A 22,674-nucleotide genomic window follows, 5' to 3' on the forward strand; every position below is an offset into this window, starting at 1 on the left:
ACCCGTGTAACCTGATCTGTCATTCATTGATATAAAGGCTGATTTTATAATCCTGAACTTTACCTACCTTATCCCCACAACATTTGATTCCCTTGCTGATTAAAAATGTCTGTCTCACCCTTGAATGTACTTAATAAACTAGCCTCAAAAGCTCTCTGCACTAAAGAATTCCATAGATTGATTGACTATCCTCTGAGAGTATGCTCTCTCCTCCTAGACTCTCCCACATAGGGAAGCAACCCCTCAGTATCTTCTCTGATAAGCATTCTAAGAATCTTGTGTCACAATAAAGTTTCCCCTCATTCTTCTAGACTCCATGACCAAACTACTCAAGCTCACCTCATTAGTCAGTTTTTATTCCTGAAATCAACCTAATGAACCTTCTCCAGACAACCTCTAATGCCATGATATCTTTCATCAGCTAAAGCGATCAAAACTGTTCGCAGTATTCTAGGTATGGTTTGACCAGTATCTTGTATAGTTTTACCAGGATCTTCCTATTTTTATACTCTCTTTCCTTTGAGTATAAAGATCAACAGTACATTTGCCTTTCCTATAGCCCACTGAACTTGAATGGCAGCTTTGTGATTTTTGCATATGGATCTCAGTCCATTCATGCTGCAGGTTTCGGCAGCCTTTCTCCATTTATATTTCCTTCAGCTCTCCTATTCCTTCTGCTAAAGTTACATTACATTTCCTTACATTATATTCCATATGCCAAGTTTTTGCCCACACTCTGAAGCTGTCTGTGTCCCTCTGCAGATTCATTGTATTATCTTCATTACTTGCCTTTTTTTTTGTCATTCACAAACTTGGCAATAGTACATTCAATTCCATCATCCAATTCATCAATATGTTGTAAATAATTATACCCTCAACACATCGTTGTGGTCCTTGAGTAATTGCAGGTTACTGTGCTGAGAATACTCCCATATCCCAGTTCTGTATTCCTGTTAGCCAATCCTCTATCCTTGCTAATATACTGCCACCCACACCATGACCTTTAATCTTAAGTAGCCTTATAGGCAATACCTTATTGAAAAACCTTTGGAAAGCGAAGTAGATTGTATCAGCTGCTTCCTCTTTATCTATCCTGGGTGTTAACTCAAAGAATCGTGATAAAATTTTAAGGCATGATTTTCCCTTCATGAAGCCATGCTGATTACTTTGTTTTATGTATTTTAAATCCTCTGTCTTTATGACCTTTTTATAAAAGACTCCATATTTTCCCAGTGACAGTTGTTAAGGTCACTGGCCCATAGTTAAGTATTTTTGTCTCCTTTTTTAATAAGGGCACATGTTTGGACTTGAAGGGTCACTCAACCCGAAATGTTAATTATGATTTTTCTCCACGGATGCTGCCAGACTTGCTGTGCTTTCCCAGCAGTTTCTATTTTTGTTGCATAATATTGGCAGTTTTTCAATTCAATGTATTCACTATCACTGGGGCTACTTTGTTAACAGTTCTTGGATGCAGCCCATCAGGTTCAGGGACTTTTTAGCCTTAAGCTGCATTAGTTTCCCCCATACTTTTTCTTTAGTGATATTTATTATGTTTATTACCACCTGTCTTTTGAGCCCTGTGATTATTTAATATTTTTGGTATGATATTAATGTCCTCTACCATGAAAACTGATGGAAAGTATTTATTCACATCCCCTGTCATTAATATTTCTCCAGCCTTGTTCTGTTGGGGGCCTAAGTTCGCTTTGGCCGTTTTATTATTTACAGACAGCCCCCAGGTTGTGTGAACGGGTTCCATTCTTCAGTCAGTTCAAAGGTTAACTTGTACCCAAGTCAGAACATGTAGGTCAGCGTAATATAGCCATTTGTAAGTACAAGGAACCTTTTGTATTTTGAATCTTTAAAATTAATATACTCCTGTGTGGGATTACATTCCAAAATGAGTTTTGTAAGTCAGATGTTCATAAATTATAAAGACCCCCTGTATTTAAAGAAGCTTTTAAAACTGTGTTTATAATGTTACTCACTAGTTTACCTTAGATTATTTCTTTCCTTTTTTAATCCTCTTTTGGCTTTAAAAATTTTCCCAAAATCCTGCCTTACCGCTCATTTCTGCCACATAGTTTCAAATTGAAAGAAAAAACAATCCTTAAGTTAATCACAGTTGGTTTATCCCCCCCTTTAGAATACTACTCCCTCATTTATATAAAAGATTTGGACATGAACATAAAAGGTATAATTTTTAGATGCCACCAAAATTGGAGGTGTAGTGGATAGCAAAGAAGGTTACCTCTGAGTACAATAGAATCTTGATCAGATGGGCCAATGGGCTCAGAATTGGCAGGTGGAGTTTAATTTACATAAATATGAGGTGCTGCATTTTGGAAAGACAGATCAAAATGAAAATATGTGTAGGGTATAAGCAGGCAGTGAAAGAGTTAAGTTCGGAGTTTTGTGAAACGAGATTCAGCTGAGCATGACTCATCAAATAAGAACTTAGTCAACAGTGGAGTGCTGGAGGCAAGGATAATAGGTTAACGAGATGGAAAGGCAGTCATTATGTAGAGCCATTTAACAATATTGGAAGCATTCAGTATGCAAGGTCAGCTAATGAGGAAAAGTATCTATTGTATGAATCCAGTTAATAAGGTTAAGAACATTCATTGTGTAACAGTAAAGGGTTCGGTCTCTGCTATTGATGCTGGTTGATTGTAACGGTCACCCACTTAATAAGTATGTTACCTTATCTGGATGCTCCTCCCTGTAAAATGACTATATGGTGTGTTGAGAAACTGCTGTTCCAGAAAAGACCATGAACTCATGTCTCTGTGCACATGGGCGATTGCGTGCTCTCTCCATCTCTCCGTCTCCCCCTCTCCCTCCTTGGGAGGTAAAACTATTCTGAGTTTTGCTTCAATTAAGGGGTGAATGGGACGACAAGAGCAGGACTTGTTCACTTAATGGTAAGGTTCTGAGGAGCATTGGTGAATAAAGAGACCTTGGAGTGCAGTTTCATAATTCCTTGAAAATGGAGTCACAGGTAGATAGGATAATGAAGGTGTTTGGTATGCTTTCCTTTATTGGAAAGCTCATTGGGTATAGGAGTTTGGAGGTTATGTTGCAGCTGAATGGGACATTGGTTAGGCCACTGTTGGAAAATTGTGTGCAATTCTGTTCTTCGTATAGGAAGGATGTTGTGAAACTTGAAAGGAAAGATTTATAAGAATGTTGTCAGGGTTGGAGGATTTGAGCTATAGGGAGAGGTTGAATAGGCTGGGGCTTTTTTTCTGTGGCGTGTCAGAGGCTAAGGGGTGACCTTATCAAGGTTTACAAAATCATGAGGTGCATGAATAGGGTAATAGATGAGGTCTTTTCCCTGGGTAGGGAGAGTCCAGAGCATGAGGGCGTAGGTTTAGGGTGAGGGGAAAAATTTAAAAGGACCTAAGGGGCAACTTTTTCGCTCAGAGGCTGGTGCGTGTATAGAATGAGCTGCCAGAGGCTAGTACAATTACAACATTTAAAAGGCATCTGGATGGATCTGTAATTAGGAAGGGTTTAGAAGGATATAGGCCAAATACTGGCAAATGGGATTAGATTAGGTTAGGAATCTGGTCAGCACGGGCGAGTTGGACATCTGTGACTGAATCACTACAAAAATTTCTGAGAATTTCCAGCTGTTTTCTTAAATGTCTGTCATTGTTAGTGAGGAAAGAGATCAATCTGGGACTGGTACATTTGGGAAAAGGGAGCCAGTCAAACAGTCAGGGCAGGAAGGAACAAAGCAGAAAACAAGGTAGGACTGATAAATTAAACTGTACGTACTTCTGTGTAAAAGGCCTAACAGGGAAGGCAGATGAACTCAGCATGGTTAGGAACATGGAACTGGGATAACAGCACTTACAGAAACATGACTCGGGCATGGACAGGACTGGCAGCTTAATGTTCCAGGATTCAAATGCTACAGGAAGAAGAGCAAGAGAGGAGGGGGGGGGAGTGGTGTTTTTGGTAAGGGACAGCATTACTGCTGTACCTCGGGAGGGTATTCCTGGGAATATATCCAGGGAAGTTATTTGCATGGCACTGAGAAATAAGAAAGAGATGATCACCTTATTGGGATTGTATTATAGACCCCCAATAATCAGCAGGAAATTGAGAAATTTGTAAGGAGATTTCAGTTATCTGTTCAACTAATAGGGTGGTTATGGTAGCAGATTTTAACGTTCCAAACATAGACTGGGACCAGCAACCATAATTCTATTAGTTTTAAAATAGTGATGGAAAAGGATAGACCGCATTTAAAAGTTGAAGTTCTAAATTGTAGAAAAGCTAATTTTGAATGTATTCGGCAAGAACTTTCAAAAGCTGATTGGTGGCAGATGCTCTCAGGTAAAGGGATGGCTGGAAAATAGGAAGCCTTCAAAAATGAAATAACGAGAATCTAGAGACAGTATATTCCCGTTAGGGTGAAGGGAAAGGCTGGTAGGTGTAGGGAATGCTGGATGACTAGAAAAATTGAAGGTTTGGTTAAGAAGCAGCATATGTCAGGTATAGGTGGGAGAGATGGAGTGAATCCTTAGAGTATAAATGAATCTTTAGGAGTATCCTTAAGAGGGAAATCAGGAGAGCAAAAGGGGGACATGAGATAGCTTTGACAAATACGGTTAAGGAGAATCCATAGGGCTTTTACAAATACATTAAAGACAAAAGGGTAACTAGGGAGAGAATGCAGCCCCTCAAAGACAAGCAAGGCAGCCTATGTGTGGAGACGCAGGAGATGTGCAAGATACTAAACGAGTATTTTGCATCAGTGTTTACTGTGGAGAAGGACATAGAAGATATAGAATGAAGGGAAATAGTTGGTGACATCTTGAAAAATGTCCATATTACAGAGGAGGCGGTGCTGGATGTCGAAACACACAAAGGTGGATAAATCCCCAGGAGCTGATGGGTGTACCTGAGAACTCTTGGAAGCTAGGGAAGTGGTTGCTAACACCCTTGCTGAGATGTTTGGATATCAATAGTTGCAGGTGAGGCACTGGAAGACTGGAGGTTGGCTAAAGTGCAACTATTGAAGAAATGTGGTCAGGAAAAGCCAGGGAACTATAGACTAGTGAGCTCTTCAATAATGTCCTGAAACAAACTCGCTACCACAGCCACATTTGTGGAGCACTTCAACCCCAGGGCATCAATGTGGACTTCAACAGTTTCCTCATTTCCCCTTCCCCCACCTTACCCTAGTTCCAAACTTCCAGCTCAGCACTGTCCCCATGACTTGTCCTATCTGCCTATCTTCTTTTCCACCTATCCACTCCACTCTCCTCCCTGACCTATCACCTTCATCCCCTCCCCCACTCGTCTATTGTACTCTATGCTACTTTCTCCCCACCCCCACCCTCCTCTAGCTTATCTCTCCACCCTTCAGGCTCTCTTCCTTTATTCCTGATGAAGGGCTTTTGCCCGAAACGTCAATTTTACTGCTCCTCGGATGCTGCCTGAACTGCTGTGCTCTTCCAGCACCACTAATCCAGAGCCTGACATTGATGGTGGGCAAGTTATTGGAGGGAATCCAGAGGGATAGGATGTACATGTATTTGGAAGGGCAAGGACTGATTTGGGATAGTCACTGTGGCTATGTGTGGGGGAAATCATGTCTCATGAACTCGATTGAGCTTTTTGAAGAAGTAGCAAAGAGGATTGATGAGGGCAGAGTGGTGGATGTGACCTGTATGGACTTCACTAAGGCATTTGACAAAGTTCCTCATGGGAGACTGGTTGATAAGGTTCATGGAATTCAGGGAGGAGTAACCACTTGGTTACAGGACTGGCTCAAAGGGAGAAGACAGAGTGGTAGTAGTGGATTGCTTTTCAGACTGGAATCCTGTGACTAGTCGTGTGCCACAAGGATCAATGCTGGGTCTGCTACTTGTCATTTATATAAATGATTTGGCTGTGAACATAGGAAGTATAGTTAGTAAGTTTTCAGTTGGCACCAAAATTGGAGGTGTAGTGGACAGTGAAGAAGGTTCCCTCAGTACAATGAGATCTTGATCAGATTGGCCAATGGCCTGAGGAGTGGAAGATGGAGCTTAATTTCAAGAAATGCGAGGTGCTGCATTTTGGAAAAGCAAATCTTAGAGGCATTGTACACTTAACAGTAAGGTCCTGGGGTGTGTTGCTGAGCAAAGAGACCTTGGAGTTCACATTCATAGTTCCTTGAAAGTAGAGTTGCAGGTAGATAGGAATCTTTGGCCTGTAACCCGTGTCATGTGATAGCGAGGCAAGGAATAGGGAGAGATATCAGCTAAACACCTGGCTGCAGGGATGGTGCAGGAGGGAGGGTTTCAGGTACTTGGATAATTGGGGCTCATGCTGGGGAAGGTGGGACCTCTACAAACGGGATGGTCTTCACTTGAACCAGAGGGGTACTAATATCCTGGGTGGGAAGTTTGTTGGCGCTATTCGGGTGGGTTTAAACCAGCACAGCTGGGGGATGGGAACCTGAGGTGTAGTTCCAGTGCACAGGAGGATGAGAGTAGGGAGGGCATGGACTGGATTTCACAGTCACAGGAATGTCCTGGCAGACAGCAAGCTGATTTGGTCTGTCTACTTAAATGCCAGAAGTATCCGAAATAAGGTAGGTGAACTTGCAGCATGGATAGGTACCTGGGACTTCAATGGCGTGGCCATTTTGGAGACGTGGATAGAGCAGGGTGAGGAATGGATGTTGCAGGTTCCAGGGTTTAGATCTTTCATTAAGAACAGGGGAGGTGGTAAAAGGAGGGGGTGGTGTGGCCTTGTTAGTCAAGGATAGTACAATGGTAGTTGCAAGAACGTTTGATGAGGACTTGTCTACTGAGGTAGTATGGGCTGAGGTTAGAAACAGAAGAGGAGAGGTCACACTGCTGGGAGTCTTTTTATAGGCCTCGATAGAGTTCCAGGGAGGTGGAGGAGAGGATTGACAAAATGATTCTAAGTGGGAGTGAAAGGAACAGGGTGATCATTATGGGGGATTTTAACTTCCTCAACATTGACTGGAAATGCTATAACTCTAGTATGTTGGATGGATCAGTTTTTGTCCAGTGTGCGCAGGAGGGTTTTCTGACACAGTATGTCAAAGAGCCAACAAGAGGGGAGGCCATACTGGATCTGGTGCTTGTTAATGAACCAGACCAGGTTTTTGATTTAGTGGTAGGTGAGCACCTTGGAGAGAGTGACCATAATTCAGTTGCAAAATGCAGCAGATGGGGACACTTTAAAATGTGGAGCTGGTTTAAGGAACAGATATTTACAATTTAGATTAGATTACTTACTTAGTGTGGAAACAGGCCCTTCGGCCCAACAAGTCCGCACCGACCTCTGAAGAGCAACCCACCTAGACCCATTCCCCTACATTTACCCCCTCATCTAACACTACGGGCAATTTAGCATGGCCAATTCACCTGACCTGCACATCTTTGGACTGGGAGGAAACCGGAGAACCCGGATGAAACCCAAGCAGACACTGGGAGAATGTGCAAGCTCCACGCACAGTTACCTGAGGCGGGAATTGAACTCGGGTCTCTGGTTCTGTGAGGCAGCAGTGCTAACCACTGTGCCACCGTGTTGCTGCGTGTCCTTCATTGGTATGTCCCTGTCAGGAAGGGAGGAAGTGATAAGGTAGGGGGACAGTGATGTACTACAGAAATTGCATCTCTAGTCAAGCAGAAGAAGGAGCCTTACGTAACATTGAGACGAGATGGTTCAGACGAGGCGATGGAGAGTTACAGGTTAGCTAGGAAGGATTTAAAGAGTTAAGAGCAAGGAGGGGACATGAGCAGTCTTTAGCAGGTAGAATAAAAGAGAACCCTAAAGCTTTCTATAGGTAAGTGAGGAATAAAAGGATGACAAGGGTAGGAATAGAGCCAGTCAAAGACAGTGGGAAGTTGTGTGTGGGCCCTGTAGAGATTGGAGAGGTGCTAAACGAATATTTCTCAACGGTTTTCACTCTGGGAAAAGGAGAATCTTTGAGTCATCGTTGTCTACAGGTTTAGTACCAGAAGACCGGAAGATTGCAAATGCTGTGTCCTTGTTCAAGAAGGGCAGTAGAGATGACCAGTGAGCCTTACGTCTGTTGTAGGAAAAGTTTGGAAAGGATTATAAGCAATAGGATTTGTAATCATCTAGCAGGCAACAATTTGATTTCAGATAGTCAACATGGTTTTGTCAAGGGCAGGTCATGTCTCACAAATCTTATTGAGTTTTTTGGGAAAGTGACCAAGCATGTGGATGAGGATAGGGCAGTTGACGTGGTATACATGGACTTCAGTAAAACCTTTGATAAGATTCCACATGGTAGGCTGTTGGAGAAAATGCAGAGGCAAGGGAATGAGGGTGATTTTGGATTAGAAACTGGCTTTCTGAGAGAAGGCAGCGAGTGCTGGTTGATGGAAAATATTCAGCCTGGAGTCCAGTTACTAGTGGTATGCCACAAGGATCTGTTTTGGGACCACTGCTGTTTGTCATTTTTATAAATGACTTAGACGCAGGCATAGGTGGATGGACTAGTAAGTTTGGAGATGACACTAAAGTCAGTGGAGTAGTGGACAGTTTGGAGGAATGTTGCAGGTTGCAGAGGGACTTGGATAAACTGCAGAATTGGGCTGAGGGGTGGCAAATGGAGTTCAGTGCAGCTAAATGTGAGGTGATTCACTTTGGGAAGAATAACAGGAAGGCAGAGTACTGGGCCAATGGAAAGATTCTTGGTAGTGTGGATGTGCAGAGGGATTTTGGAGTCCATGTACATAGATCCCTAAAAGTTGCCACTTTTAGTGCTGTTAAGAAGGCATATGGTGTGTTAGGTTTCATTGGGAGAGAGATTGAGTTCCGGAGTCGCCTTGTCATGCTGCAACAATACAAAACCCTACTGTGGCCACACTTGGAATATTGTGTACAGTTCTGGTCGCCATATTTCGGGAAGGGTGTGGAAGCATTGGAAAAGGTGCAGAGGAGATTTACCAGGATGTTGCTTGGTCTGGAGGAAAGGTTTTATGAAGAAAGGCTGAGGGACTTGGGTCTGTTCTCATTGAAGAGAAGAAGGCTAAGAGGGGATTTGATAGAGGCATACAAGATGATCAGAGGATTAGATAGGTTAGACAATGAAAGTATTTTTCCTAGGATGACGACTTCACCTTGTACGAGGGGGCATAACTACAAATTGAGGGGTAATAGATTTAAGACAGATGTCAGAGGCAGGTTCTTTACGCAGAGTGGTAAAGGCATGGAATGCCCTGCCTGCCAATGTAGTTAACTCAACCACATTAGGGAGATTTAAACAATCTTTGGATAAGCACGTGGATGATGATGGGATAGTGTAGGGGGGGAAGTGCTTAGATGAGTTCATAGTTAGGAGCAACATGGAGGGCCACAGGCCTGTTCTGCGCTGTATTGTTCTATGTTCTATCATGGCGGCATTTGGCATACTTTCCTTTATTGGTCAGAGCATTGAGTATAGGAGTTGGGAGGTTGTATTGTGGCTGTACAGGACATTGGTTAGGCCACTTTTAGAATATTGTGTGAAATTCTGGTCTCCTTCCTATTGGAAGGATGTTGTGAAACTGGAAAGGGTTCAGAAAAGATTTCCAAGAATGTTACCAGGATTGGTGGATTTGAGCTACAGGGAGAGGGTGAATAAGCTGGGGCTATTTTCTCTGGAGCATCAGAAGCTGAGGTATGACCTTAGAGAGGTTTACAAAATCATGAGGGGCATGGATAGGCTAAATAGACAAGTCTTTTCCCTGGGGTGGGGGAGTCCAGAGCTAGAGGGCATGGGTTAAGGGTGAGGGGGAAAGATCTAAAAGAGACCTAAGGAGCAACCTTTTCACGCAGAGGTTGGTGCATACGTGGAATGAGCTACCAGAGGAAGTGGTGGAGGCTGGTACAATTACAGCATTTAAAAGGCATTAGGATGGGTATATGAATAAGAGGGGTTTAGAGGGATATGGGACTAAGTTAGGTTGGGATATCTGGTCGGAATGGACGAGTTGGACCGAAGGGTCTGTTTCTGTGCTGTACATCTCTATGATTCTGACTCTAAAGCACAGGAACAGGCTCATTAGCCCATGAAAGCTGTGCTAACGCATGATGCCTTTCCTCTGGCAGTGCATTCCGAGCACTCAAAATTTTCTTATTTTAGCAGAAAGAAAAAAACTTGCCTTTCATGTATCCTTTAAAATTGCCCACTTTAACCTTAAACCGATATCCCCTCATAATCAACATTACTATCCTGGGAAAAATACTTTCTATCCAATCTATGCCTGTTATAATGTTGTGTCTTATTATCAGATTGTCCCTTGTCCTTCATTCAAGGGTGAAAGGAAAGGCTGGTAGATATAGAGAATGCTGGATGACTAAAGGAATGGAGGTTTTGGTTAAGAAAAAGAAGAAAGCATATGTAAGGTATAGACAGGATAGATCGAGTGAATCCTGAGAAGAGTGTAAACGAAGTAGGAGTATACTTAAGAGGGAAATCAGGAGAGCAAAAAGGGGACATGAGATAGCTTTGGCAAGTAGAATTAAGGAGAATCCAAAGCGTTTTTACAAATACATTAAGGACAAAAGGGTAACTAGGGAGAGAATAGGGCCTCTCAAAGATCAGCGAGGCGGCCTTTGTGTGGAGCCGCAGAAAATGCGGGAGATACTAAATGAGTATTTTGCCTCCGTATTTACTGTGGAAAAGGATATGGAAGATATAGACTGTAGGAAAATAGATGGTGACATCTTGCAAAATGTCCAGATTACAGAGGAGTAAGTGCTGGATATCTTGAAACGCATTCAGGTGGATAAATCCCCAGGACCTGATCAGGTGTACCCAAGAACTCTGTGGGAAGCTAGAGAAGTGATTGCTGGGCCCCTTGCTGCGATATTTGTATCATCGATAGTCACGGGTGTGGTGCCGGAAGACTGGAGGTTGGCAAACGTGGTGCCACTGTTTAAGAAGGGTGGTAAGGACAAGCCAGGGAACTATAGACCAGTGAGTCTGACCTTGGTGGTGGGCAAATTGTTGTAGGGAATCCTGAGGGACAGGATGTACATGTATTTGGAACGGCAAGGACTGATTAGGGATAGTCAACATGGCTTTGTGCATGGGAAATCATGTCTCACAAACTTGATTGAGTTTTTTGAAGAAGTAACAAAGAGAATTGATGTGGGTAGAGCAGTTGATGTGATCGATATGGACTTCAGTAAGGCATTCGACAAGGTTCCCCATGGGAGACTGATTAGCAAGGTTAGCTCTCGTGGAATACAGGGAGAACTAGCTATTTGGATACAGAACTGGCTCAAAGGTAGAAGACAGCGTGTGATGGTGGAGGGTTGTTTTTCAGACTGGAGGCCTGTGACCAGTGGAGTGCCATAAGGATCGGTGCTGGGCCCTCTACTTTTTGTCATTTACATAAATGACATTGTCTTAAAAGTTGCAATTGTGCTCGTCTCCACCACTTCCTCTGGCAGCTCATTTCATACCCGTACCATCCTCTGTGTGAAAAAGTTGCCCCTTAGGTCTCTTTTATATCTTTCCTCTCTCACCTTCAACCTATGCCCTCTAGTTCTGGACTCCCCGACCGCAGGGTAAAGACTTTGCCTATTTACGTTATCCATGCCCTTTATGATTTTGTGCACCTCTATAAGGTCACCCCTCAGCCTCCGACGCTCCAGGGAAAACAGCCCCAGCCTGTTCAGCCTTTCCCTATAGCTCAGATCCTTCAACCCCAGCAACATCCTTGTAAATCTTTTCTGAACCCTTTCAAGTTTCATGTCTCCTTCCTATCGGAAAGATGTTCAGAATAGCACACAATATTCCAAAAGTGGCCTAACCAATATCCTGTACAGCCGCAACATGACCTCCCAGCTCTTGTACTCAATACTCTGACCAATAAAGGAAAGCATACCAACGCCGCTTTCACTATCCTATCTACCTGTGACTCCAAGGAGCTATGAACCTGCACTCCAAGGTCTCTCTATTCAGCAACACTCCCTAGGGCCTTACCATTAAGTGTATAAGTCCTGCTAAGATTTGCTTTCCCAAAATGCAGCACCTTGCATTTATCTGAATTAAACTCCATCTGTCACTTCACAGCCCATTGGCCCATCTGATCAAGATCCTGTTGTAAACTAAGGGAACCTTCTTTTCCATCCATTACACTTCCAATTTTGGTGTCATCTGCAAACTTACTAACGATACCTCTTCTGCTTGCATCCAAATCTTGTGTACAAATGAGGAAAAGTAGTGGACCCAGTACCAATCCTTGTGGCACTCCACTGGTCACAGGCCTCCAGTCTGAAAAACAACCCACCACCACCACCCTCTGTCTTCTACCTTTGAGCCAGTTCTTTATCCAAATGGCTAGTTCTCCCTGCATTCCATGAGATCTAACCTTGCTAATCAGTCTCCCATGGGGAACCTTGTCGAACGCCTTACTGAAGTCCACATTGGATCACATCTACTGCTCTGCCCTCATCAATCACGTCAAACTCAATCAAGTTTGTGAGACATGATATCCCACACATTAAGCCATGTTGACTATCCCTAATCAGCCCTTGCCTTTCCAAATACATGTACATCCTGTCCCTCAGGATTCCCTCCAACAACTTGCCCACCACCGAGGCCAGGCTCACTGGTCTATAGTTCCCTGGCTTGTCCTTACCACCCTTCTTAAGCAGTGACACTACGTTAGCCAACCTCCAGTCTTCCGGCACCTCACCTGTGACTATCGATGATACAAATATCTCAGCAAGAGGCCCAGCGATCACTTTTCTAGCTTCCCACAGAGCTCTCGGATACACCTGATCAGGTTCTGGGGATTTATCCACCTTTAACTGTTTCAAGACTTCCAGCACTTCCTCCTTTGTCATCTGGACATTTTGCAAGATGTCACCTATCTTCTATATCCTTTTCCACAATAAATACTGATGCAAAATACTCATTTTGTATCTCCCGCATTTTCTGCGGCTCCACACAAAGGCCATCTTGCTGATCTTTAAGGGGCCCTATTCTCTCCCTCGTTACCCTTTTGACTTTAATGTATTTGTAAAAACGCTTTGGATTCTCCTTAATTCTATTTGCCAAGCTATCTCATGTCCCCTTTTTGCCCTCCTGATTTCCCTCAAGTATACTCCTGCCCTTATACTCTTCTAAGGGTTGACTCGATCTATCTTGTCTATACCTGACATATGCTTCCTTCTTTTTCTTAACCAAACCCTTAATTTTTTTAGTCATCCAGCATTCCCTATACCTACCAGCCTTTCCTTTCACCCTAACAAGAATATACTTTCTCTGGATTCTCGTTATCTCATTGTTGAAGGCTTCCCATTTTCCAGCCATCCCTTTACCTGCCCCCAATCAGCTTTTGAAAGTTCTTGCCTAATACTGTCAAAATTGGCCATTCTCCAATTTAGAACTTCAATTTTTTTGATCTGGTCTATCCTTTTCCATCACTATTTTAAATCTAATAGAATTATGGTTGTTGGTCCCAAAGTGCTCCCCCACTGACACCTCAGTCACTTGTCCTGCCTTATTTCCCAAGAGTAGGTCAAGTTTTGCACCTTCTCTCGTAGGTACATCCACGTACTGAATCAGAAAAAATTCTTGTACACACTTAACAAATTCCTCTCCATTTAAACCCTTAACACTATGGCAGTCTCAGTCTATATTTGGAAAGTTAAAATCCCCTACCATAACCACCCTATTATTCTTACAGATAGCTGAGATTTCCTTACAAGTTTCTTTCTCAATTTCCCTCTGACTATTAGGGGGTCTATAATACAATCCCAATAAGGTGATCATCCCTTTCTTATTTCTCCGTTCCACCCAGATAACTTCCCTAGATGTATTTACGGGAATATCCTCCCTCAGTACAGCTGTAATGCTACCCCTTATCAAAAATGCCACTGCGCCTCCTCTCTCGCCTCCCTTTCTATCCTTCCTGTAGCATTTGTATCCTGTAACATTAAGCTGCCAGTCTTGCCCATCCCTGAGCCATGTTTCTATAATTACTATGATATCCCAGTGCCAAGTTCATCTGCCTTCCCTGTTAAGCCCCTTGCATTAAAATAAGTGCAATTTAATTTATTAGTCCTACCTTGTCCCTGCCTGCCCTGACTGTTTGACTCTCTTCTGTTCTCAACTGTACCAGTTTCAGATTGATCTCTTTCCCCACTATCTCCATGGGTCTCACACCCCGACCTTACTAGTTTAAATTCGCCCGAGCAGCTCTAGCAAATCTCCCTGCCAGTATATTAGTCCCCTTGCAATTTAGGTGCAATCCGTCCTTCTTGAACAGTCACTTCTACCCCAAAAGAGATTCCAGTGGTCCAAAAATGTGAATCCTTCTCCCATACACTAGCTCCTCAGCCATGCATTCATCTGCTCTATCCTCCTATTCTTGCCCTCACTAGCTGTGGCAGCGGGAGTAGATTACTTTTTTTTTTAGATTACTTACAGTGTGGAAACAGGCCCTTCGGTCCAACAAGTCCACACCGACCCGCGAAGCACACCCACCCAGACCCATTCCCCTATGTTTACCCCTGCACCTAACACTACCGGCAATTTAGCATGGCCAATTCACCTAACCTGCACATTTTTGGATTGTGGGAGGAAATCCATGCGGACATGGGGAGAATGTGCAAACTCCACACTGTCAATCACCTGAGGTTGGGTCTCTGGCGCTGTGAGGCAGCAGTGCTAGCCAATGTGCCACCCATAATCCAGATATTACGACTCTCAAGGACCTCCTTTTTCTAATTCCTGCCTAACTCTCTTTAATCTCCCTTCAGAATCTCAACCTTTTCCCTTCCTATGTAATTGGTTCCAGTGTGGACAACGACCTCTTGCTTGCCCTTCTCCCCCATGAGAACACCCTCTCTGAGACATCCTTGATCCTGGCACCAGGGAAACAACACACCATTCTGGTTTTTCGCTGATGGCCACAGAAATGTCTGTCTGTACCTCTAACACAGTTGATCTCTTGGAACTAGAAGTACCCCTCGTTGCATTAGAGCCAGTCTCAATACCAGAAACTTGGCTGTTCGTGCTACGTTCCCCTGTGAATCAATCACACCCTACACTTTCCAAAACAGCATACTTGTTTGAAATGGGGATAGCCACAGAAGATTCCTGCCTACCTCTCTTACCTTTGTTGGAATTAATCCATCTATGTGACTGTGTCTGAGACTTCTCCCCCCTTCGTATAACTGCCGTCCATCACATACCATTGCTGTTGCAAATTCCTCATTGCTTCCAACTGTCTCTCCAACCGATCCATTCGATCTGATAGAATTCGCAACCATCAGCATTTATTGCAGATCTAATCTGCAGTAACCCTTAAACTCTCTTTAAACTCCCACATCTGAGAAGAAGCGCATATCACTCTACTAAAGGCCAGTTTTGCTCCTTCACAATCTACAGACCCAGAAAATAACAGCGTCTTATTCCTCTATAAAACACTGCCCCAGGTTAAATTAATAGTTATGACTTGTATTTCAAGTTTAATTGAGACATATCTCAAAAAACATAATCAAGAAAGAACCCACTGTAATCACTACTACAGACTTTCTGTAGGCCACACTTAAAACAATTCACTTATCTGTTTCTGTGCTGTGACTTTGCCCAAACAGTTCCTCCAAGATCAGTTGTGAATTTCACTGTTTGTTAATATTCCCAGACACACTCCAATGTCCAGCGGTGCATGAATTCAAACAGCAAAGGCAGTAACTGTGCAGGCTCACTGTGGTGTCAGTTTCTTTATTTCCCCCTCCCCCACCATGTGCTTCCTTTGTTTTTCCCCTTTTAAAACTGCTGTTGTTTTGACTTTTTTTCCCAAAGTTCCCAGCTTTTATTTTCTTGTGACCATATGTCTCTCATTAGGTGATCACTTTATCAAATACCTTTGTTTTGTCCACATTGTTCAGCGTATTGCTCTGAATCACTTGGAGTGTTTTTGTTTTGTAGTGCTACTTTTATTCATATGTTGTGAGCTCTGAAAGGCTGCCAGGTTATTGCTACATCTGGCTAGAGACCAATACGTTTTCTATCGAGTAGAGAACATTTGAGTTCCTAAGTACTTAGAGAATAAAGCCACACAATTCCAGTTTTGAGCAAAGAAAATGCAGTTTCAAAACTAAAAATTAAAGGTTAGTGATATAAGGTAGACATGGAAGAAGTTAAAAAGGAAATTCAGGAGTAACTAAATTTGCCCATATGAGTAGTGATGATGTGGAATACTCCACTTTGAGCTGAATAACATAGATGCAGAACAAGCTGGGAGGGGAAGAGGGAGGGACTAAGGTGAAGAAGGAAAGGAAGAAGTTGGAGTGAATCATACTCCCTAGTAGGGGGATATAATTTAACTGATCTGTTTCTGTGCTGTGTATTCTATGAATTTTTTTTTATTGATTTCGAAAACAACGGCTGTAGAACTGAACATTTGTATTACTTACTTGGAACAGCCTTTCATTGTTATTGCAGATATGTGTAACAATATCTTCTCTATCTGTGATGTGTATAAGTATTTGGGCTCACACATAAACATAATTAGCAGAATTCATCAATATCCTCAATATTGAATGGTGGAACAGGTTCGAGGGCCTGAATTGCATGCAGCTGGTCCTATAAAAGCAGCCCCCATTCCCAGCCTCACTTAAAAGTGGCCCCTGCTCGCAGCCTTGGCTAAAAGTGATCCCAACAACTACCTCAATGCAATTACTTAGTTTCCCAAGCGCTTTTTGCTCCTGCTTTGCAAGGTGCTTCTCTCTCTCATTTGTTGTTATTAGGTTGTGCTTGTCCAGCAGTTGCTTAAATGTCCCTAATGTCTCACAGCATCTGCAGTCCTCACTTTCTTTCCTAATGTCTCAGACTCTACCACCGCTGGCAACACAATGTATGCACCCACCATACTCTGCGGAAGGAACCAACTTCTGACATCCTTCTCTCTCTCTTCTCTCCCACTCTTTTCTCTTCTCTCCTCTCCTCTCTTCACATCTCTCTCTTTCTCTTCTCCCTTTCTCGTCTCTCTCTTTCTCTTTCTCTTCTCTCTCTTTCTCTTTTCGCTCCTTTCTCTTTCTCTTCTCGCTCGCCCTCTCTCTTTCCCCCACCCCCACCCCATACCCCCCTCTAATCACCTTAAAGTTATGACTCCTTGTGATAGTCTCTGGCTATTTACACTCTCTGCCTCTCATTGACTTGTACACCTCTTATCAAATCATTTCTCTTCCTCCTCCTATCCAGTGTGAAATGCCTGAGCTCACTCAATCTCTCTTCATAATACAAGCCCTCCATTCCAGGCAGCATTCTGGTAAATCTCCTCTGCACCCTCTCTAAAGCATCTACATCCTTTGTATACCGAGGTTACCAGAACTGGACACTATTCCAAGTGTGGCCTAATCAGGGTTTTATAGAGCTGCAGCAAAACCTCAGGTCTCCTAAACTCCTGCACCCAGTTAATGAAAGCCAAAACACCATAACCCTTCTTAACAACCCTATCAACTTGGGTGGCAACTTTGAGGGATCTATGTACGTGGACCCCAAGATACTACTGTTCCTCCACACTGCCAAGAATCTAATCTTTAATCCTGTCTTCAGCATTCAAATTTGACCTTCCAAAGTATGTGAGGTCAGGCACTTTTGTGGCAAGAATAGAAGCATGGACTATTCTGTAAATGGGTGAAAAATCAGAAGTCTGAAGTGCAGAGAGACTTGAGCGTTCTTGTCCAGGATTCTCTCAAGGTAAACTTGCAGGTTGAGTCAGTAATTAGGAAGGCAGATTGAGAGGACTTGAATATAAAAGCAGGTTTGTATGTCTGATGCTTTATAAAGCTCTGGTCAGACCACATTTGGAGTATTGTGTACAGTTTTGGACCCCATATCTCAGGAAGGATGTACTGCGCCTGGAGCGTTCAGAGGAGGTTCATGAGAATGGTTCCAGGAATGAAAAGCTTCACATATGAGCAACGTTTGAGGACTCTGGGTTTATGTTTAATGGAGTTTAGAAGGATGAGGGAGGATCTAATTGAAACATTAAGAATACTGAATGGCATGGACAGGGAGAATATTGGGAAGATGTTCCCAATCGTAGGAGAGACTAGGACCCAAAGGCACAGCTTTAGAGTAAAGGGAAGACCTTTTAGAATAGAGATAAGGAGAAACGTCTTCAGCCAGAGAGGAGTGAATCTATAGAATTCATTGCCACAGAAGGCGGTGGAGGCTAGGTCATTAAGTATATAGATAGATAGGTTCTTGAGTATCAAGGATAACAGGGAGAAAGTGGGAGAATGAGTTTGAGAAACTTGTTAGCCATGATTAAGTCTGCTCCACCATTCAATGGGCTGAATCACCTGATTTCTGCTCCTATGTCTTATGGTCTTAAAATGATGCTGTCAAATTACCAACTCAGCCACTAGGAATTTTTCCTTGTTTATGTTGTGAAAGTATTTCATAACTTTGAACACCTTTATTACATACAGGTTGGACATAAGCTCCAGTTTCTTAATAAAGCAATCTTTACCTTTAGGTCTTAGCGAGTTTTGAGAAGATTTGTAGCTCATGTTGAGGCTTTGGATGTAGGTTTGCTCATTGAGCTTGGAGGTTCATTTCCAGACATTTTGTTACCTTACGAGGTAACATCTTCAGTGGTACTCGTGTGAAGCAGTGCTGAAAATTCCTACTTTCTATTTATATGTTTGGGTTTCTTTGGGTTGGTGATGTAATTTCCTATGGTGAAGTCACTTCCTGTTCCTTTCTCAGGGGATGGTAGTTGGGGTCTAACTCGATGTGTTTGTTGAAAAAGTTCCGGTTGGAATGCCATGCTTCTAGGAATTCTCATGCGTGCCTTTGTTTGGCTTGCCCTTGGATGGATGTGTTGTCCCAGTGGTGTCCTTCCTTATCCGTATGTGAGGGTACTAGTGAGAGAGGGTCATGAGGTCCACTGAAGATGTTTCCTAGCAAAGTAATGAAACGTCTGGAAATGAATCTCCAAGCTTAGCGAGCAAACCTACATCCATTACCTTTCGGTATGTAACATTTGGCGCACTATTAACCCAAGGCAGAAAGCAATTTGTATATCGTGATTGAGACTTAGTTAGCTAAATACTGAATTAATTAGCTTTGTGTTTTTGCTAAAGTTATGTACCTTCAATCTGATGCCATTGAATGGATTTTCAGATATTTTTACTTGGCATAAGTAGTTGTACATGCTTGAAGTCGTATTCATTTTAAAAACTACAAATTAGAAGTAAAACATGTGCTATGAAAGTTAGCATTGAAAGTATGCAAAAGCATTTATTGGATAAATACTAATTGGAATTTGAGAAAGTGCAAACTGTTGCTTTTTTTCCATATGAAAGGAGGATAATTGGTAGGATCATCTGAGCATCCATTTATCAACTAATTAATTTAAGTGAGGCGAAGTAGTGGATTTCCTAAATAAGCTGGAATTATTTCTCCTAATTTCTAGGAAAAAAGATCTTCTGCAAGGAGTCTATGGAATGGGATTTAACAGGCCTTCAAAGATCCAGGAGACCGCGTTACCCATGATGCTTGCAGAACCGTATGTTTGTCGCACTTGATATTAGTGGCCAGATGTGCCATATACTTTTCCCAGTGTGTTTTTTCTACGTGACATTCTGTATTTGGATTTCTTTCCAGCCCTCAGAATTTGATTGCACAGTCTCAGTCAGGTACTGGTAAGACAGCTGCCTTTGTTCTGGCCATGCTCAGTCGTGTAGATCTCTCCCAAAGGCACCCACAGGTAAAGTGGTCCAATTTTGCAAAATAATCCAATTGTGGAAAACTGTGGAATTAGATTACAAGATTTAATCATTTCAAAATAACCAAGAATTTTAAATGTAATTCAGTTTTTTCTTTTGTAAAGAAAATCCGCTCTTATTGAGTATGTTCCATGATTTTTCCTGGGTCACTAAAGTATTTTGTGGCTATTCAATTTTCCCACCTATTAAAATTGATTTCCCAGTTACCAGTATCAAACAATTTCGCTCATCAGTTTTCTAAATTGTATTGATGTTTTTATGGGTAAGAGTAATTTACAGTTGTTTTACTAACTGCTATGATGAACCTGGCCGAGTTGTTTCACAACTAGATACAGCTGAAGTGTTCTATCTTACATCGAGTGGAATTAAACGTTTGTCTCCGGAGAGGACTCAGTGGGGGTCCTGTCGCATTTCTACATCTGCTTTGATTAAGCCCAATCCGCTACCAATTGAGGCCCCTAAGTGGATAGTTAATGGTATCATCCTGTTGCTGATGGTATTCACCTCATGACATATGGGACAGTTGCTTTTTGGAAGCCCAAAAGGCAAACTTTGGGAACTCTGCATTGCTAGTGTTCTACTTCTGAGCTAGGAGGTCTGGGTTCAAATCCCACCTGCTCAAGGTGTCATAACATCCTTGAACGGGTTGATTTGCGAGGCTGATGCTGGACTTTTGGGTGGTTGTTGTTCAAATGTTGAATTGGAGGTGGGGATGACTGGTTTGAGATCCAAATGCTGTCCTTGCTACTGATGCTACTCCACACACCTGTCCTACTACCTATGACCAAGGTACCTGTGTCTCGGGCAAGTGCATTTCCACATCACCCCTCAGTGCCACTGCCAAGTAATGCATAGTCTTTGACTAGAAGTGCTCAAAGAATGGGATTTCCATGCTTTGACCCCATTTAATCCTGGGGTAGACTTACTACTATCTAGTAAAGTACCTGGATTGGCAATTAATTTGGACCTTGCAAAAACGTGATACAGGCCTCTTAGCTCCATGGCTGGTAGGTGAGACACTCATCAACTCCTACAAATCTTCTCAAAACTTGCTCACCTCCATTAAATTCTAGGTGAAAGTGAGGATTCTGGAGATCAGAGTAAAGATTAGAGTGGTGCTGGAAAAGAACAGCAGGTCAGGCAGCATCCGAGGAGTAGAAAAATCAAGCTTTTGGGCAAAAGCACTTCGTCAGGATTCCTGATTTAAGGGCTTTTGCTCGAAACGTTGATTTGCCTGTTCCTCGGATGCTGCCTGACCTGCTGTGCTTTTCCAGTACCACTATAATCTTGACTCCATTAAATTCTAGCCCACTGATTGTGGTTATGTGTAAACATGGTATGATTGACCCGTGAGAGTGACCAGTTTACATTTAGCTATATATTTCCAAATGGAGATTGGTAATGGGAATTGCTCTTAGTGCAAAAGAATAGCAGCAGTAATGTACACTTCGTGCTGGTGGGAATACTGTCCTGTCCTATTACATAAATCAATGAAATGTGCCTCTGTTGTCATGGACCTATTAATCTTTGCATCCAGTTTGAACACAGTGCAGGATATGCAGTTTATAACTGAGACTATTACTATTTAAATGTGATTGCTGAAAAACTTTGTAATGATTCTTAATCATTAGTTGACCTTTTCTCCTCCAGTGTTTATGCCTTTCTCCAACCTATGAACTGGCTTTGCAGACTGGGCAGGTTATTGAACAAATGGGAAAGTACTGTCCTGATATCAAGCTAGCTTATGCAGTTCGAGGCAACAGACGTAAGTATAACGTGTTAGTGTATAATTTTAATCATAAATACAGCCTAGATGCACGAAAGTCTAGCTGTTCCTGATGGGGCCCTGCTAAGTGCCATCCCCTTGTTTCTTCTGACACCCATCCTGCTAGCTCTCACTTGTGGCCTGGGACCCTCTGTAATTCAGAGCCTTCGGCAAATATATTGCCAGGGGCTTCCACACCCCAGTAGTGTTGCAGAGCATTGCCAACTGCCACCCTCTGACTGGAGTGTTTCAGCAATGTAATTCCAGTGCCCATGACCTCGAATGCTGGGGAAGGCAGCAATTCATCATATCTTCAAGATCTCAGAATGATAATTTTTCTCCTTTCTTTCTTTTGCTGGATGTGAGTATAACTGGCAAGGTCAGTGTTTGTTGCATATTCCTAAATGTACTTGAAACGAGTGGCTGGGCCATCTTGGAAGATAGATAAGAATCAACCACATTGCTGTAGATTTGGAGCTGCAGCAGACTAGCCTGGCTCAGGATGAATGATATCCTTATTTAAAGGATATTAGTGAAACATATGGAATTTTACAACAATGATGATAATTTAATGATTAAGCTACTGAAACTAGGTTTGTCCTTTTAGAATTGCATTTAAATTGCTGCTTTGTTGGTGTTTTGAACCTGTCCTCAAAGTATTTACGGGCATCTGTAGATAACCATTCCAATGAAATGAGCTGCACATTTTGTATTTTCTAATCAGCCTGTTCAGTGATGTTAGTGATGAGAGTGGCGAATGTTGTGCCCCTGTTCAAAAAAGAGAATAGGGATAACCCCGGGAATTACAGGCCAGTTGGTCTTACTTCGGTGGTAGGTAAAGTAATGGAAAGGGTACAGAGGGATAGGATTTATGAGTATCTGGAAAGGCACTGCTTGATTAGGGACAGCCAGCATGGATTTGTGAAGGGTAGGTCTTGCCTTACAAGTCTGATTGAATTCTTTGAGGAGGTGACCAAGCATGTGGATGAGGGTAGAGCAGTGGATGTAGTATACATGGATTTTAGTAAGGCATTTGATAAGGTTCCCCATGATAGGCTTATGTGGAAAGTCAGGAGGCATGGGATAGAGGGAAATATGGCCAATTGGATAGAAAACTGGCTAACCGGACGAAGTCAGAGAGTGGTGGTAGA

At 42.7% G+C, this 22,674-nt stretch overlaps 1 protein-coding gene across 2 annotated transcripts in view; it reads left to right on the forward strand.

Annotated features, from left to right (window-relative positions):
* LOC122540488 (ATP-dependent RNA helicase DDX19A-like) overlaps positions 1-22,674 on the forward strand; it is a 90,527-nt gene that overhangs the window by 42,744 nt on the left and 25,109 nt on the right. For both annotated transcript variants that reach the window (XR_006309322.1, XM_043676359.1), the window contains exons 5-7: positions 19,446-19,538; positions 19,637-19,739; positions 21,409-21,523. Coding sequence is in view for 1 of the 2 variants with exons in the window: in XM_043676359.1 (XP_043532294.1) it covers positions 19,446-19,538; positions 19,637-19,739; positions 21,409-21,523 (311 nt within the window). In the remaining variant the exon portion in view is untranslated. The remainder of the gene's footprint in view (positions 1-19,445; positions 19,539-19,636; positions 19,740-21,408; positions 21,524-22,674) is intronic.

This window comes from Chiloscyllium plagiosum, chromosome 34 (genome assembly GCF_004010195.1).
Source record: "Chiloscyllium plagiosum isolate BGI_BamShark_2017 chromosome 34, ASM401019v2, whole genome shotgun sequence".
NCBI classification, from domain to species: Eukaryota; Metazoa; Chordata; class Chondrichthyes; order Orectolobiformes; family Hemiscylliidae; genus Chiloscyllium; species Chiloscyllium plagiosum.